General features: G+C 48.2%; 1 protein-coding gene across 1 annotated transcript in view; it reads left to right on the plus strand.

The window, feature by feature from the left end:
• SLC2A4RG (SLC2A4 regulator) overlaps positions 1-19,211 on the plus strand; it is a 52,462-nt gene that overhangs the window by 767 nt on the left and 32,484 nt on the right. Inside the window, exon 2 of the mRNA XM_087962345.1 lies at positions 8,596-8,777. Within this exon, the coding sequence (XP_087818471.1) occupies positions 8,596-8,777 (182 nt within the window). The remainder of the gene's footprint in view (positions 1-8,595; positions 8,778-19,211) is intronic.

A 19,211-nucleotide genomic window follows, 5' to 3' on the forward strand; every position in this document is an offset into this window, starting at 1 on the left:
GTCTCCCCCCTCCCCCCGCTCCTTTTTATTCCACCCCCACCCCCGAGGGGGCGGAGGACCTAGTGGAGCATCGGGAGGGGGCAGTAAAAAGTGTGGGGGTTTTCCTCTCCCGCTTTGCAGAGCCGGGCGGGGGCGGCTGGTCGTCGTGCATATTGCAAGACTCTCCACCCCCCTCCTTTTTTTCAGCCCCAAAGCCGGATAGGGGAGGAAAAGGAGGAGGAGGAGGAGGAGAAAAGAGGGGGGGGGGTGGCTGCACCCCGGCCCCTCTTGCAAGCGAGCACGGACTTCCCAAAGCCACGCGCTCCGGCCGGGATATTCCTCGCCCCGGCTTGGATCCCCGGGGGTGGGGGTTTGGATGGCCTTGCGTTGTCCCCGGGGAAAGCAAACGCCCGTCGGAGCTGGAGAGAGAGAGAGAGAGACGCAAAGGGGCACCGCTGGAGATTCCCAAACCGAGACGGCTGGGAAATCCCCCCTCCTGCCCCCAAGCCTGGGGTGATTGAGTGGCGCCCGCGGGCCCCTCGGTTGCCGATGGGGCCGCTTCCCCGGGATCCCCACCGCCACCAGACCGGCTTCTTTTTGGGGGGCTTCGTCGGGGCGGGCGCGGACCGGCCTGGGCGAAAAAAATGGCGCCCTCCCGGCTGCAGCGGCGGCGGCTGCTTCGCTGCGAGGAAAAGTTTGACCGAAGGGAGGGGACTTGCGAAGGGGGCCGGGACTTGGCTAGCCGCCCGCGGGGACGCCTCTCTCGCTCCGCCCGGCCCTGCCGGCGCCTCCGCCGCCGCCGCCGCCCGGCTTTGGCGGAGAGGATCGGGCTTGCGTTGCTCGGCCGGACGGTCATCATCAATCAATCTCCGCGGGCGCCCAGACGCCGCGGGAAGCCAGCCCACGGCTAGTCGGCCGGCCCCGAAGGTGGGTCCCCCCACTCCCAACTCCAGCCCGGGTGGAAAAGGCGCTGCCGCCTCCGCCCTCGCAGCTCCGGGCGGGCCGCAGGTCTCACGTGGGCCGGGCGGGGCGATCGGGACGTGGGGCCGGGCGAGCGAGCGAGCGAGGAAGGAAGGAAGGGGGCGGGGAGGATCCACTCGATCCCCGGCCTTATCCACTCCCCGCATTATGCCGGGGGTCGAGTGGATCCGCGCGCGCCTCGCTCGTTCGCCTGGCCCCCGCGTCCCGATCGCCCAGATCGCGACACGGGTCGGCGGCTCCATTCTCACGATCGGTGTGCCCCGGCCCTCCACCTGGCTTGGGGAGGGATGTGCCAAGTTGGTGCCCCCGCAACTTGAAGAGCTTGCCATCGCTTCTCTGTCCCAGCCGGTCGGGAAAATCCTGATTATTTTTTTCTCTGACTAGAGCAAAAGGTCGTGAGGACTAGAAACTTTGCTTCCGCGGTCGGCTTTCGTGAGTTCAGCGAGTGCAGCTAGTGGCGGGCGGCCTGTAAATGCAATAAAATTAATAACTTTGGGGGCCTTTTCAAGGCAAATGCAGGGAAGCCCCGTTTAAATTTAAGTCCTTCTAATTGGGGAGGGGGAGGGGGGAATCCAGGTAAAACCAAAGAAGGCCGAAACAAGCTTGAGGGGTTGGGGGTTGGGCTAGATGACCTATAGGATCCCTTCTAACTCTGTTAAACTGTAAAGTTAACAAAATCAAACCATTAAAGGTTTGATGGGATAGTTTTTGACCATCCACTCCAAAAGGGACCATAAACCAGGATGAATAGGAATTGAAAAAGGGGGTTGGGGGAAACTTACAGTGTTCTCTCGCACCAAAGGGTTCAGGATGATGGTTTTGCAAGGGAGGGGAAGATGATGGGCGGTGCCACTCGTGATCCTGGCTGTGATAACTGTAAGCTACACCTGTGGGATTTCGGTGATCCAGAAATGGTGACCATTGTCGTCCCAGAGTTCAGGAGCAGATGACAGAAAACGTGTCATGACTTGAATCCAAGACACATGGGCTTGTTTGGGTGGGGAGCAGGTGGGTTGTCTGTCTGGCAGGTGACTGCAGACAAGGTGCAACCTTAGCTTGGCCTGTTTTCCCCCCCCTCTTTTTCTGTAAAAGGATCAACTCGGACCGACTTTGCAGAACAAGCATGACTTAATTCCTGACGTTATTCTCTTCCTGGGTTACTATAATACCTTTGCTCCAAAGACAACCTGGCCAACATATCCAATACACCTTTCTCTTCCTGTTTTCCTCACAACAACAACCCTGTGAGGTGGGCTGGGCTGGGTTGAGAGGGGGGAACTGGCCCAAAGTCACCCAGCCAGCTTTCATGCCTAAGGCGGGATTAAAACTCCCCGTCTGCTGGTGATTGGCCCAAAGTCACCCAGTCATTTTCATTCCTAAAGCAGGACTAGAACTCCCCGTCTCCTAGTGATTGGCCCAAAGTCACCCACACAGCTTTTATACCTAAGGCGGGACTAGAACTCACCGTCTACTGGTGATTGGCCCAAAGTCACCCAGTCATTTTCATGCCTAAGGCGGGACTAGAACTCTCAGTCTTCTGCTGATTGGCCCAAAGTCACCCACACAGCTTTTATACCTAAGGCGGGACTAGAACTCACCGTCTACTGGTGATTGGCCCAAAGTCACCCACACAGCTTTTATACCTAAGGCGGGACTAGAACTCACCGTCTACTGGTGATTGGCCCAAAGTCACCCAGCCAGTTTCCATGCCTAAGACAGGACTAGAACTCTCAGTCTCCTGCTGATTGGCCCAAAGTCACCCACACAGCTTTTATACCTAAGGCGGGACTAGAACTCACCGTCTACTGGTGATTGGCCCAAAGTCACCCAATGGCTTTCATGCCTAAGGCGGGACTAGAACTCCCCGTCTCCTGGTGATTGGCCCAAAGTCACCCAGTCATTTTCATTCCTAAAGCAGGACTAGAACTCCCCGTCTCCTGCTGATTGGCCCAAAGTCACCCACACAGCTTTTATACCTATGGCGGGACTAGAACTCACCGTGATGATTGGCCCAAAGTCACCCAGCCAGTTTCCATGCCTAAGACAGGACTAGAACTCATGTTCTCCTTTTTATTGGTCCAAAGTTACCCAGCCTACTTCCATGCCTCACATGGGACTAGAAGTGCTCACCATTTCCTGTTGATTGGTCCAAAGTCATCCAGCCAGCTTTCGAACCTAAGGCAGGACTCGAACTCACTGTTTTCCTGTTTCGAACCTGGTGCTTTAACCACTACACCAAACTGGCTCAACATGAAAGGAATTGGGTTAAAAAGAAAATCCTTTTACCCATGGGATGAATGCACATGTTGGATTAAACCCCCCCCCCCCCCACGTGGTTTATGTATTTTGTGTGAATGTTGATTGTGTGTTCTGTTGTTTGTCTCATTTATGCAAAGGAAAACTCGATTGATTCCCGTGCTTTTTAATAGCATTCAGAACCCGGAATTAAAATAGACACAAAATTACACCCTAGCATTGGTCTTCCCTTGCCTGTCTTTCTTGAGTTCATTTACTTGTAATTATTTATTAAATGTATATATTTGTATCTATATATTAGCTGTTGAAAGGCTGAATGACAAAGTCATATTCCAGGGTTGCAAGGCCAGGTGTCTGTCCCCAAGATCCCTTCAAAATTTACCCTAAAATTTGCAGCTGAAAGATAATAAAACACTTTAATAGGGGGGTGCTGATTGCATTAGGTCTGCTAGGTGGCAGCACATAGTCAAGGTTGGGAAGCTAAGCGGGGCCAGATCAGGTTGGTAATTGGAGGAGAGACCTAGAAGAGACCTATTAGCAGTGTGGAATCTTTGAGAAGACAAAATGCAGCATTGGAGGAAGACCTTGGTAATGCCTTCCATATGGTGGCTGAAGCAACTCCATGGACATATAAGTGTTATTTATTTTATTATTCATTAAATTTTTGCCCCCACCTTTATTACTTTATAAGTAACTCATGGTGGCCAAAAATGAAGAATGCTTTCTCCTCCTCCTCCTCCTCTTTCCCCCACAACAACAGTCCTGTGAGGTGGGTTTGGCTAAGAGATTGATTGGCTCAAAGTCACCTAGACGGCTTTCATGCCTAAGGCGGGACTAGAACTCCCAGTCTCCTGATGATTGGTCTTAAAGTCACCCAGCCGGTTTTCATGCCTAAGGTGGGACTAGAACTCCCAGTCTCCTGATGATTGGTCTTAAAGTCGCCCAGCCGGTTTTCATGCCTAAGGTGGGACTAGAACTCCCAGTCTCCTGATGATTGGTCTTAAAGTCATCCAGCCGGTTTTCATGCCTAAGGCTGGACTAGAACTCCCAGTCTCCTGATGATTGGTCTTAAAGTCACCCAGCCTGTTTTCATGTCTTAAGGCAGGACTAGAACTCCCAGTCTCCTCATGATTGGTCTTAAAGTCACCCAGCCGGTTTTCATGCCTAAGGCTGGACTAGAACTCCCAGTCTCCTGATGATTGGTCTTAAAGTCATCCAGCCGGTTTTCATGCCTAAGGCAGGACTAGAACTCCCAGTCTCCTGATGATTGGTCTTAAAGTCACCCAGCCGGTTTTCATGCCTTAAGGTGGGACTAGAACTCCCAGTCTCCTGATGATTGGTCTTGAAGTCACCCAGCCGGTTTTCATGCCTAAGGCAGGACTAGAACTCCCAGTCTCCTGATGATTGGTCTTAAAGTCACCCAGCCGGTTTTCATGCCTAAGGCGGGACTAGAACTCCCAGTCTCCTGATGATTGGTCTTAAAGTCACCCAGCCGGTTTTCATGCCTAAGGCTGGACTAGAACTCCCAGTCCTGATGATTGGTCTTAAAGTCACCCAGCCGGTTTTTATGCCTAAGGCTGGACTAGAACTCCCAGTCTCCTGATGATTGGTCTTAAAGTCACCCAGCCGGTTTTCATGCCTAAGGCGGGACTAGAACTCCCAGTCTCCTGATGATTGGTCTTAAAGTCACCCAGCCGGTTTTCATGCCTAAGGCTGGACTAGAACTCACCGTCTCCTGGTGATTGGCCCAAAGTCACCCAGTTGTCTTTCATGCCTAAGGCTGGACTAGAATTCACCGTCTCTGATGATTGGTCTTAAAGTCACCCAGCCGGTTTTCATGCCTAAGGCTGGACTAGAATTCACCGTCTCCTGATGATTGGTCTTAAAGTCACCCAGCCGGTTTTCATGCCTAAGGCTGGACTAGAATTCACCGTCTCCTGGTGATTGGCCCAAAGTCACCCAGTTGTCTTTCATGCCTAAGGCTGGACTAGAACTCAATATCTCCTGGTTTCTAGGCCAACACCATAACCTCTCCACGAAACTAGGCATTTACAGTTGATCCTGGGCCTATCTTAAAAAAAAAAGGTTTGTACCTAGTTAGTCCTTGATTAAGAGTCCACTAGGAAATTTCAAAGTAAGAAGTCAACACATAATCCCATCAGAGAGTGACGGCAAACCCCTTTTGTACTGTAGCCAAGAACATGAGTTCCGTTCCAGAGCGAGCTTTTAATATTTGTAAATTATATCGCTGTTCGTTGATGCCTCTTAATTTCGGCTAAGCTTGGGTGTCAACGGGATGTAATGTAATGTTTGTCCTGGCCTTGCAGATTCAGGGGTGTGCAAAATCCCTGGCTATATATTTTTTTCTGTACGGTTGTAAGGGAGACCAGAAAAAAAGTGATTACCCCCCACCCCAGATCTTTGGGTTGTTGCATGCCCAGGCAGGCTGTGCGAAATATCTCACAATTCCTGCACTTTGCAGCCATCTTTAGCGGGAGTTTGTCCAGCCCTCCTTGTGGTAGGCTGCGTGTTTGTTTTTCGCAGCCTGATGGGGTGCGGGTTCCCGTGCCAGAGCTGAGGAATTGCGCTCCATGTTCCAACATGCTTATCGGCTAGCCTTTCCCAGAGTCTGAATTTCATTTGGCGCCGGGGCGAGCGTGCGCACTGCTTCTGTCTACACACCTGCTGTGTTTATCTAAGATAAAGGCAGGGTCTCTGCAGCCTTCGGGGAGAGGTTCAGAGGTTGGCTGGATTTGCAGGGACTACAAGCCCCATAAGTCCTCCCGGGTGTGGGGAGGAGCGGAAATAAGGGAGCTTTTTAGGAAAAAAAAGAATTCCGTTGGATCAGGAGCGAAGAGGGTTCTTCCCTCCTGTACACGAGGTCCATCTGGTGGGCCCAAGAAAAAGGGCCTTCTCTGTGATAGCTCCATCCCTTGGAACATCATCCCTGCAGAAATAAGAGAATAGAATAACAAGAGATGGAAGGGACCTTGGAGGTCTTCTAGTCCAACCCCTGCTCAGGCAGGAAACTATTTCAGACAAATGGTTGTCCAGTCTCTTCTTAAAAACCTCCAGTGTTGGAGCATCCACAACTTCTGGTGGCAAGTTGTTCCACTGATTGTCCTCACTGTTAGAAAGTTTCTCCTTAGTTCCAGGTTGCTTCTCTTCTCGATTAGTTCCCATCCATTGTTTCTTGTCCTACCTGTTGATGCTTTGGAAAATAAATTGGACCCCCTCTTCTTTGTGGCAGCCCCTCAAATATTGTAATCCTGCTATCAACTCAGAAAGCACAAACTGCCCAAGGAGCTGCTGATCCAGTTCTACAGAGGAATGATTGAGTCTGTCATCTGCACCTCTATAACTGTCTGGTTTGGTTCTGCAACCCAACAGGACAGACACAGACTTCAGAGGATAATTAGGACTGCAGAAAAAAACAATTACCCTGTTTCTCCAACAATACGGCCTCCCCCAATAGGAAGTCCCAGCATGTTTTATAGGCATGAAATGAAATTAAGCCCCTCCCCCCAAATTAAGGCCTATATTAAAACATGTGAAATGGGGGGGGGGAATGGCGGGGGGGCTTGCTGTTAGGAAATACTTTTGTTGCACACCCGGATATGGTGCTGCCTGCGTTGATCCTGATACAAAGTGCCCCACCAACGCCGAGGTCAACATCCAAGCCGTCGCCGCCCGCCCTAAGATGCAAGGGGGGGAATTAAGTCCCCCCCGAAAAGACGGCCTAGCCGTTTTTTCGGGGCTCAAAAAAAAAAAAGACCCGGCCTTATTATATGAGAAACACGGTACTACCCACCTGCCTTCAGTCGAGGACCTGTATACTGCACGAGTCAAAAAGAGGGCTGTGAAAATATTTGCAGATCCTTCACATCCCGGACATAAACTGTTTCAACTCCTACCCTCAAAACGACACTATAGAGCCCTGCACACCAGAACAACAAGACACATGGACAGTTTTCCCCTGAATGCCATCACTCTGCTAAACAAATAATTCCCTCAACACTGTCCAACTATTTACAAAGTCTGCACTACTATTACTATTAACCTTCTCATCACTCCTTATTACCCGTCCCCTCCCACTTGTGACTGTATGACTGTAACTTTGTCGCTTGTATCCTTACAATTTATATTGACTGTTTCCTAGTATGATTGGATTGCTTATTGTACCCTATGACTATTATTAAGTGTTGGACCTTATGATTCTTGACGAATGAATCTTTTCTTTTGTGTACCCTGTGAGTATTTGCACCAAGACAAATTCCTTGTGTGTCCAATTACACTTGGCCAATAAAGAATTCTATTCTGTTCTGTTCTATTCCTGTTCTATTCCTATTCCATTCTATATACTCTACTCTACTCTATTATGTCACTCCTGGTTCTTTTCATTAAACTAGACATACCCAGTTCCTGCAACCATTATAATGGGATCAACTTGTTTGCTCTTGTCTGCACTCTCAACATCTTTTTTACATCGTGGCGACCAAAATTGGATGCAGTGTTCCAATTGTGGCCTTACTAAGGCATTATAAAATGATATTAATACTTCCCATGATCTTGATTCTATCCCTCTGTTAATGGAGCCCAAGACTGTGTTAGCTTTTTTTGGCAGCTGCAGCACAACACCGGCTCATGTTTAAGTGTCTGTCCATTAGGACTGTGTATGAAGATTCTCAGTCCTCCAGGTCGTGGTTGTCCCAAAAGGCATTTTTTCTTGTAAGTGATTGACAAATCAAATAAATAAAAATAACACAACTGGACTTTCTTGTTTTTCTTTTGAAGACGTTTCGCTTCTCATCCGAGAAGTTTCTTCAGCTCTGACTGGATGGTGGGGCATGGAAGGATTTATACTCCTTGCAGACCTCCAAGTGGCCTCTAAAATGACCCACTAAAAGGATGCAAATGACCAGCTGTCTGCAAGGAGTATAAATTATAAATCAGTAAGTTGTAGGTGCTCCATCCCTGGAAGTTTTCAAAAAGAGATTGGACAGCCATTTGTCTGGTATCAGGTCTCCTGCTTGAGCAGGAGGTTGGACTAGAAGACCTCTAAGGTCCCTTCCAACTTAGTTACTCTATGTTTCAAGTTTATGGTGTTTATGCTGAGTTTAGATTGCTTTTAGAGCCCAGCTGTGAATTTTGTTATTAGGTTTATATGGGTTTTATACGTGTTAAGACTATATACTTTGTTCTTTTTATACGTGTTAAGACTATATACTTTGTTCTTTTGGCAGTTGTGAATTGTTGTAAACCGCCCACAGTCGAGCAATTGGGATGGGGGTCTACATCCATTGAGGGGGGAAAAATAATCAGTGCCGCTGGACCCCCAAAGGGCCGGTTCCCCTAAAGGCCTCCAACTCTTTCTTGCAGAGTTCCAGTCATTGTAATGGCAAAGCGTTTCCAGCAGAGTTGGAGCCTGCCAATGGCCACCTGAGGCTCACGCCGAATCCTGTGGTGCTAAAACAGCCGGTGGTGGAAGAAGTGACGGCTCTGCGACTCCTGGATGAGCCTCCCTTGCACCATTCGGCCTACATCCCGGTGCCCCGGCAGAGGTAGGATGCGTGGGGCCACCATTCGTAGTGGCAGTTTGTTCCCTCTTCTCTCCTCTCACCTCACCTCCCTTCCTCTCTCCTTTCCTTCTTTCCTTTCCTCCCTCCCTCCCTCTCTTCCTGCCTGATCAACCCTCCCTCTCTCTTCCCCTCCCCTCTCCCTTCCTCTTCCTCTCTGCCTCTTTCCTTTCTTCCTTCCCTTCCTGATGAATCCCCTCCCCTCCCTCCCTCTCTTCCTTCTGTTCTTCCTTCCTTCCCTCCACTTTCCCTCCCTTCCTGATCAACCTTCTCTACCCTCCCTTTCTCTGTCCTTCCCTCCCTCCCCTCTCTTCCTTCCTTCCTTCCTTCCTTCCTTCCTTCCTTCCTTCCTTCCTTCCTTCCTTCCTTCCTTCCTTCCTTCCTTCCTTCCTTCCTTCCTCCATCCCTCCCTTCCTGATCAACCCTCCTCTCTCCTTTTCTCTCCCTCTCTCTCCTTCCTCCCTCCCTCCCTCTTTCCTTTCTTCCTTCCTTCCCTCCACTCTCCTCCCTTCCTTCCTTCCTTCCTTCCTTCCTTCCTTCCTTCCTTCCTTCCTTCCTTCCTTCCTTCCTTCCTTCCTCCATCCCTCCCTTCCTGATCAACCCTCCTCTCTCCTTTTCTCTCCCTCTCTCTCCCTTCCTCCCTCCCTCCCTCTTTCCTTTCTTCCTTCCTTCCCTCCCTCTCCCTTCCTTCCTTCCTTCCTTCCTTCCTTCCTTCCTTCCTTCCTTCCTTCCTTCCTTCCTTCCTTCCTTCCTCCATCCCTCCCTTCCTGATCAACCCTCCTCTCTCCTTTTCTCTCCCTCTCTCTCCTTCCTCCCTCCCTCCCTCCCTTTCTTCCTTCCTTCCCTCCACTCTCCCTCCCTTCCTTCCTTCCTTCCTTCCTTCCTTCCTTCCTTCCTTCCTTCCTTCCTTCCTTCCTCCATCCCTCCCTTCCTGATCAACCCTCCTCTCTCCTTTTCTCTCCCTCTCTCTCCCTTCCTCCCTCCCTCCTCTTTCCTTTCTTCCTTCCTTCCCTCCACTCTCCCTTCCTTCCTTCCTTCCTTCCTTCCTTCCTTCCTTCCTTCCTTCCTTCCTTCCTTCCCTTCCTTCCTTCCTCCATCCCTCCCTTCCTGATCAACCCTCCTCTCTCCTTTTCTCTCCCTCTCTCTCCCTTCCTTCCTCCCTCCCTCTTTCCTTCCTTCCTTCCCTCCACTCTTCCTCCCTTCCTGATCAATTCCCTCTCCTCCCTTCCCCTTCCCTCACTCTCCTCCTTCCTGATCAGCCTTCTCACCTCTGCCCTCCCTTCCTCTGTCCTCCTCCCTCCCTTTCCTTTCTTCCTTCTTTCCTTCCTTCCTCCACCCCTCTCTTCTTTCCTGATCAACCCCTCTCTCCTCTCCTCTCTCCCTCCCGTCTTCTCTGCTTCTTTTCTTCATCTCATGCATCTGCATTACTTTAGGGGAGAAAATAAGCACAGTGGTTGTTAGTGCTGGGGGTTTTCTTCAAAGCTCCGCTTCTCAACTTCGGCTGCTTTAAAATGTGCAGAGTTCAAATCCCAGAATTCCCCAGCCAGCATGCAGTTGCCGGGTGAAAGCATCAAAGGAACGATGAACCAGGGGAACAACTTGCCTCCAAAAGTTGTGGCTGCTTCATCACTGGAGGTTTTTGCTTTATCACTGCTTGATAAAGGGCTGGACTAGAAGACCTCAAAGGTCCCTTCCAAGTCTGTTCTCCTATTTTGGACGCCTTCCCTTCTTCACCCCTCCCGCCTCACTGCGAGTCTTTGAACACGGGTAGCAATAGCAACAGCACTTAGACTTATATACCACTTTATAGTGCTTTATAGGCTGCAATATGGAGACACACACACACACAAAAATATATATAGATAGAGACGTGGAGAGAAACAGAGAGATTCAGATAGAGAGATAGACAGAGAGAGATGATATAGACAGATAGATAGCAGTAACACTTAAGACTTATATACCGCTTTATAGTGCTTTTACAGCCCTCTCTAAGCGGTTTACAAAGTCAGCCTCTGGTCCCCAACAATTTTGGGTCCTCATTTTACCCACCTCGGAAGGACGAAAGGAGACAACTTTGAGCCTGGTGAGATTCGAACTGCCAAATTGCAGGCAGCCGGCAGGCAGCAGAAGTAGCCTGCAGTACTGCACTCTAACCACTGCGCCACCGAGGCTCCTAGGTGGACGCAGGTAGTCCATTTAGCGACCATTCAAAGCAGCGGTGGGATTCAACCAGTGAAACAACCGGTTCGGTGAGCGCGCACTTTTTTTGCCTTTTTATTTAAGCAGGTGGGCGGGGCTAAATGATCACCGGAACTACCGGTTCGCCTGAACTGGTCCAAACTGGTGGAATCCCATCCCCTGATTCAAAGTTACAATGGCACTGGAAAAAAAAGGTGACGTAGAACCGTTTTCTGCCCATCTGCCCTTCGCAGCATCCCCGTGGTCATGTAATCAGAATTCGGGTGCTTGGCCACTGGCCTGCACTTACGACGGTTGCAGAGCCCTGGGGTCGCGGGATATCCCTTTTTCCACGTCGGTGGAAAAGCTGCATTCACTTAACAGTCGCGTCACTAACTTGAACAATCGCGGGGATTGACTTTGCAACGGTGGCAAGGAAGGACTTAAAACGGGGCCAGGCCCAATTTGCAGTGTTCTGGCTTAGCGGTGAAATTTTGGGCTCCCTTGTCATAAACCAAGGACTGCCCGGATAATCATTGTGTGGGCTTTGCTCCATTTAAGGTACTTGAGCCATTAATGGAAGGATCTGTCAGGCCGTTGGCTGCAGGCAGCGTATTTGATGGATCCACACACGTTTAATGGATGAGGTATGACCATTTTCCCAGTTGCAATTTGAACATTGCCCTGGCTATGCGTGTGGTGTGAGATTAATGCAGCCGGTTGGTGGGTGCCCTAGAAATGGGATAGACATATAAAGGCACATGAAACATTTCGAATAAATATGAGCAATGCAAGGACATATAAAATCCCAAGGGAGGAGCATGTGAGATTGGTGAACAAGTCAACAAGAGTCGAAATACTAAAAAGAACAAGAGATGATGGACAGATACTGAATCCTTTTTAATATGGGTTTTGTTTTATTAATGGTTAGAAAATAGAGGTAGAAAGTACAAATTGGGAAAATACTATTATGTATAGTGCCACGTAACATAATATATTATTATTATTATGTATACATAAATATTAGACATTGAAAGATTGTTAATATGTATGCTTAAATATTATTATTATTATCTCTTTTAGTCATTAAACATGAAACTCGGTCAACTGAACATTAAAAAATGTATCACAAACATAATTGATTGGCGCTTATGGTTGATACAGGTAGCTGCCAGCATCCTAGGTATCAACCAAGTATTTTCTTAAGATGATGATGATGATGATTATTATTATTATTAAATCTTTAGTGAGATTCACAGCCTTTGGGGCTGGTTGGTAGCTCAACAGCTCGAGTCCTAACCAAGGACCTAGGAACTGTTCAGGTAGCGTCGGAGGATAATAAGCTGTTCCAAGTAGGGTGGTTTTTTGTAGAATCAGGGTATTCAAGTCTGATAAATTCAGGATTTCCAAATAGCGAGGCAGCCCTTTAGGTATGGCTCCAAGGGCTCCAATCACAATTGGGATAACGCACAATTTCTTTTTCCAAAGTCGCTCAACTTCAATTTGTAAGTCCCGATACTTTGTGATTTTTCCTTGCTGCGTGTCTTCAATTCGTGCCTCGCCAGGTATTGCCATGTCAATGAACCAACCCTTTTTCTTTTCAAACTATTGTTATGTCAGGTGTGTTGTGGGCCAAATGCCTGTCAGTCCGAATTCTGAAGTCCCACAAGATCTTGACTTTTTCATTCTCCAGAACCTTCTCAACCTGATGGTCCCAGTAGTTGTTACTATACTCAAAATCCAAACTTTTGGCACAGTTTCCAGTGAATGATTTAATTTCAAGGGAGAAATATGGCATCTGGTTTACACCGGCACAGAGGGGCTGTGTATTTGTTCCTTTCTTAGGTAGTCCTTGAGTTATGGCCACAGTTGTGCCCCAAATTTCTGTGGGTAGGCGAGACACTTGCGGAATGAACTTTGCCCCGTTTTACGACCTTCGTTTCTGCAGTTGTTAAGTGAGTCACTTTAGTTGTTAAATTAGGGCACCGTTGTTAAGTAAATCTGGCTTTCCCCATCGATTTTGCTTGTCAGCGGGTCACAAAACATGACCCCGGGACGCAGCAGCCGTCATAAATATGAGTCAGTGCCCAAGCTCCTAAGTTTTGGTCACGTGGCCGTGAGGATGCTGCAATGGTCGTAAGCGTGAAAAACGGTCGTAAATCACTTTTCCCCCCAGCTCCGTTGTAACTTTGAACGGTCACTAAATGAACTGTTGTAAGTTGAGGACTACCTGTATAATGCCCGATGATTCCAGATGATTCCAGATGGCAACCAGTAAAAAAAAAACAACAATAACACAGGCAGTCCTCAACTTGCAACAGTTTCATTTAGTGACCATTCAGAGTTACAAAGGCACTGTAAAAAAGGGACTTATGGCCGTTTTTCACACTTACAACCGTTGTAGCATCCCCAGGGTCACGTGATCCAAATTCAGAGGGTTGGCAACTGACTCATGACGGTTGCGGTGTTCGTGTGATCCCCTTTTGTGATCTTCTGACAAACAAAGTCCACGGGGAAGCCAGATTCACTTAACAACCTTGGTACTAATTGAATAACTGCAGTGATCCACTTCAGAATGCTGGTAAGAGAGGCTGTAAAATGGGGGCGCCACCCTCTTAGCAACAGAAATGATGGGCCCAGGGCCACCTGTCAAAGCAATTAATCAGAAAAAAAATATACATTGGTTAATTTTAAAGCAGTATTTCTCAGGCTTGGAAACTTTCAGTTTGGTGGGCTTCAACTCCCAATATTTCCTAGCCGGCATTGTGGACTTCAATTCCCAGAATTCCCCAGCCAGCTTGGTGGACTTCAACTCCCAGAATTCCCCAGCCAGCTTGATAGACTTCAAGTCCCAGAATCCCCTAGCCAGCTTGGTAGACTTCAAGTCCCATAATTCCCTAGCCAGCTTGGTAGACTTCAAGTCCCAGAATTCCCTAGCCAGCTTGGTAGACTTCAAGTCCCAGAATCCCCCAGCCAGCTTGGTAGACTTCAAGTCCCATAATTCCCCAGCCAGCTTGGTAGACTTCAACTCCCAGAATCCCCTAGCCAGCTTGGTAGACTTCAAGTCCCAGAATCCCCTAGCCAGCTTGGTAGACTTCAAGTCCCATAATTCCCCAGCCAGCTTGGTAGATTTCAATTCCCATAATTCCCCAGCCAGCTTGGTAGACTTCAACTCCCAGAATTCCCCAGCCAGCTTGGTAGATTTCAACTCCCAGAATTTCCTAGCCAGCATGGTGGACTTCAACTCCCAGAATCCCCTAGCCAGCTTGCTAGACTTCAACTCCCAGAATTCCCCAGCCAGCTTGGTAGACTTCAACTCCCAGAATTCCCCAGCCAGCTTGGTAGACTTCAACTCCCAGAATTGAACCAACCTGGCTGGGGAATTATGGGAGTTGAAGTCCACATTGCTGGCAGGGGAATTATGGGAATTGAAGTCCCCCCAGATGAAATTTCCAAGGTTGAAAAAACACTGAATTAGAGACTTGTACGCAAGGCAAAACATGGGTGAAAAATGTCTGACGGCTGTGCATGCAAGTCCACCCCAATCCCAGTGGGGCTGGCTGGTTGTTGCGTTGTGCCTTTTGTGCATCTGCCATGGCTCCATTGCTCGCAGTCAATGTGCTGCACGCCGGCTGCGCACTTCACAGCCGCACCAGGCTAAAAATAAGCCACCAGTCAAGAGGCCAATTTATGCACGTTTAATCTTCTTAGATTACCAGAGCGAAGGGCGCTGCCGTTAAAGGCCGTCTGATCCGGCTGACATGAAGCAGCCCGGGGGTTGGGAGGAAGAAAATAAAATGAAATAAATTCTTTTGCTCTGGAGAAATGGAGCTGACGAATGATCCAAGGCAGTGTTGCCTAGTGGAAAGAGGATGTTATTTCTGGGCTGGGGAAGAGGAAAACACGTCAGCTTTGCTTGCAAAACCACAGCTAGCCTCGCCTGACGAAAGTTCGCTTAGGGACCGTTCATACCGTAGTTGTCACAGCACTGGAAAAAAAGTGACTTAACGACTGTTTTTCACAGTTAACGACTTCATGTCCAGCATCCCCGATGGTCACGTGGTCCAAATTCAGACCCTTGGACTCACATTTATCACGGTTGCTGTGTCCCAAGGCCACCCGATCCCCTTTCGCGACCTTCTCGACAAGCCAAATCAACGGGGAAGCTGGATCCCACTTAACAACTGGGTTACTAACCTATCAACCTGCCAGGGGTTCACTTAACAGCGGTGGCAAGAAAGGTCGTAAAGTGGGACAAAGTTCATTAAACAAGGGTCTCGCTTAAACAACAGAAATTTGGCGCTCCATTGCGGTCGTAAGCCGAGGACCCCCTGTATTTGTTACTGTGTTGTAAATAGGATGTCAACTCGTAAAACGTTCCGATGCCTGTTTTAGTAGTTGCCATTTTGAAAAGGAAAGGAGGAGGAGGAGGAAGGAAATCAGGAAGAGCAGTTGAAAGCGAAATTATATTCCAACTCTTATCTTTAAAAGATTGTAACTAAACTACCAGAATTTTTGCCCCACGAATATATTTAATTGGAGAACGTGAATGAGGACATCCAGCCTGTGAATGTGCTCAATTGGAGAATCTGATTGATGACCCAGGACACCCAGGAGGGAGAGGGGGAAACAGGGTCAGAGGGGGCTGTAAATTACGTATGCTGGAGTTGGCTTCATACAGGGCAGTGCCAGTATGTTACCTCTAATGAGTCCTTTGAAGCAGTGGTTGCCAACCAGTGGGTCGGGGACCACTGGTGGTCTTGCAAGAAAATTTTGGTGGTATGCAGAGAAATGTCACCCCCAAAAGCAATTAATCCAGGTTGCGCGGGAACACATGGCTGCGCCGCCCACATGGCCCATGGGAACACAAGGCTTGCGTCGCTTGCATTGCGAACAACATGAAGCAGTGAGGTGAGGGGGGAAAGGGCGGAATGAGGGAACTTGCCCCACTCACCCCATGCCTTGCCTGGCCACCGGGCTGCTTCTTTCCGCTTCTTCTTCTGCTTTTGGCTGCACGCAAGGAAAGCAGCAAAAGTCTTTCTTTTCTCCCCAAACTCTGCCAGAAATGAGTCTTTGGGACCCTGCAAGGCCTCCTGCTCCAAGAGGCTGCGCCGGCGTGACAAGTCGCACAAAGACTCATTTCTGGCAGAGTTTGGGGGAGAGAAAGAAAGACTTCTGCTGCTTCTGCTGCTTTCCTTGCATGAAGCCAAAAGTCTCTCTCTCTCTTTCTCTCTCTCTCTCCCTGAGAACGGAGCTGGAGACAGTATCCTGCGATCCCAAATAAAGAATGATTGATCGGTAGGAAAACGGGATGGGGAATTTTCCTGCAGACTTTTTGGGGGATTTTTCCAGGGCCTCTGGTCCACGGGATTTAAAATTACGAGTTTGGTGGTCCCTGAGGTCCAAAAGGTTGGCGACCCCTGCTTTCCAGTTTTTTGAAGTTTGGCTTGAGAATCATGATTTAATTAGGGCGATTGCTGGAATCCTGACAGCAAGCCAACTCTTTGAGGTTGCTGTTCTCTTCCTGATGCGGGGATAGGAAATCCCCAGAATTCCTCTGTCACATAGAGAATTCTGGGAGTTGAAGGCCCAGCCCTGTCCGGAAGGGGCTTCAGGTTGAGAAGGCTGGTCTAGGATTGGCACCTCTAATGCACCAAGCCTATGTCTTTGGCAGTGGATATACAGCTAGTCCTCGGCATATGACCACAGTTGAATTGAAACTTTTCTGTTGCTAAGCGAAACAGTTTTAGGTCAGTTTCGCCCCATTTCACAGCCTTTTCTTGCCACTGTTGCTAAGCGAATCACTGCCGTTGTTAAGTGAGCAACCCGGTTGTGAAGCAAATCAAGCTTCCTCCATTGACGTTGCTCGTCAGAAGGTCGCCAAAGAGGATCGTGTAAAAACCCCCTGGGGACATCGCAACGGTCATAAATAACATGCCAGTTGCCAAGCCTCTGAATTTGGATCACCTGACCACGGGGGATGCAACCGTCGTAAGTGTGAGGAACGGTTGTAAGTCACTTTTTTTCCAGAGTTGTTGTTACGTTCAACGATCGATCCCTAAATAATTTTTGTGCAAGTGGAAGATTATCTGCACAATTTTCCTTTGGGTATTTATTTGTTGAGCTTTTTTTTTTCTGGTGTTGTGTGGGTGCATTCAGAGGTGGGATTCTACCAGTTGGGAGATATAGAACCGGTCCAGAGGTGGCATTCAGCTGGTTCTGACCAGTTCTGGAGAACCGGTAGCGGAAATTTTGAGTAGTTCGGAAAACCAGCAAATCTCACCTCTGACTGGCCCCGCCCCCATCTCTTCTCCACCTCCCATTGTCCCAGCTGATTGGCTGGGTCTCCTTTGGTTGCCCTTCACAGGAGAATGGAGCTGGAAAGCAGGTTAGTGGGGTGGGGAGGGAATGGGGATTTTTCAGGATCCTTCCCCTGCCACGCCCACCAAGCCACACCCTCGGAACCGGTAGTAAAAAAAATTGAATCCCACCACTGAACTGGTTGTGATGATTCGGCACAGTGACTGTTCAAAATTACAAACAGCATTGGGGGAAAAAGTGACTTTGGACCATTTTCCACACTTGCAGTCTCCCCATGGTCACGTGATTTCCATTCGGACCCTCGACAACCGTTTCATATTTACGACAGTCGCAGAATATCCCAAGGTTTTTTATTTTTTTAAATAATTTTCTTTAATTATTATTTTGTTTCAACAAACATATCATTGTGTGAACAGCGTGGCTCCAAAGTGTGCTGACCCAGGGCGGGGTACAAAATAAATACAGTCACAAAAAACAGGTAAAGCCCCTTTTATTCTTTCACTTTGCTTCCAAGCTCCAAATATCCTTGACTGGAGATTAAAAAAAACTCCCACACGAGCAGTTACCAGAAGGAGGAAATGCCGTTTAAATTATAAAGAGTAAAAAAACAACACAAACCAGGCAAAATAAGGGCTGGAAGACATCCACGGATATCAGAACACACACTGGGAAGGACACCAAACTCAGAGAGGAACAATAAACTAAAGATATTTCCACGCTTTGTTTCCAGCACTAGTCCGTATGCATGTCCGTCCTCTTATCCAGTTGTCACAGCTGCAGCCCATGAAGAGGATCAAGGCCCTTTCCTCCCCCATAGACCATGTCTCTCCTTTATCCTCTCCTCCCTGCGTGCCCTAGGATGGAGAGGGGATGGGCCTGGGTCCTCCTCTGCCCAGCCGGCCTCTGCCCTTCCCCAGCCTCCTCCACAACCTCCGGAGCCACACTTCCACTCCCTGTCGGCTGTTCCTCCTCTCCCTCAGAGTCAGTCTCCACCAGGGGCATGACACCAAGTGTCTTACCTTTGAAAACCAATATGACAATATTTTCCATATTTAAGTACAGTTGACAAGCTTTTAGAATTTGGTATTAATATGCATCTTTTGTTAAATTATCATTCCCGATTACTCAATCTTACAGAAGATTATTTTTCTGTCAGTCTCTCTAGATTCTTAACATCACTCCTTTTACGGCAGATAATATATTAATAAATCATATTTGCAGTGTTTAACTTGACCATATAGTTCTAATAACATTTATATTGAGTTGTAATTTTCCACTAATTATCCCCTTTTTAATTACTAATCATGCTACTGTTATATTTAAAAATATCCCCTTAATCGCATTTTAATACAAATAAAATAGTATCTATATACAGTATATAAAAGCGAAATCCCGCTCACGCATCATCACAAAATCTCCAGAACCGTAAAGCCTGCAAACTTGAAATTTGGCATTGGCTTCTGGGTGCTCACTAAGAAAGGATTTTTCAAAATGACCATCAGAGCATTAGCATTTCGTATATTATTATTATTATTATTATTATTATTATTATTATTATTATTATTATTATTATTATTATTATTACTAACACGCTCTGAGGCTAAGGAGTTCTGCTCCCCCTCCCCACCTGAAAAGAAATCTCTTCCAAATGCAAAACACAAGCAGAGGAGAGGAGTTTCGGTTTCAGTTTTAGTTTCACAGCACCAAGCAGCTTTAGTACAGAACAGTTGAGCTAAGCCATGCCCAGGCTCCTTGCTGTCTCCTTGCTCACACAAGCAAATATTGTTTCCGTTTCCAAACAGCCCTCCACACTCTCACACACTGACAGGACGCTAGCCAGATGAATACCAATGGACGCTGGTAGGCAGAGGCAGAATTTCCTCCCCAAAATCTAAGCTTGATAACATAGTTTCATAGCGA

This window comes from Notechis scutatus, chromosome 3 (assembly GCF_049901735.1).
Source record: "Notechis scutatus isolate UNSWTSFEM ecotype Mainland chromosome 3, rNotScu1.2, whole genome shotgun sequence".
Classification (NCBI taxonomy): domain Eukaryota; kingdom Metazoa; phylum Chordata; class Lepidosauria; order Squamata; family Elapidae; genus Notechis; species Notechis scutatus.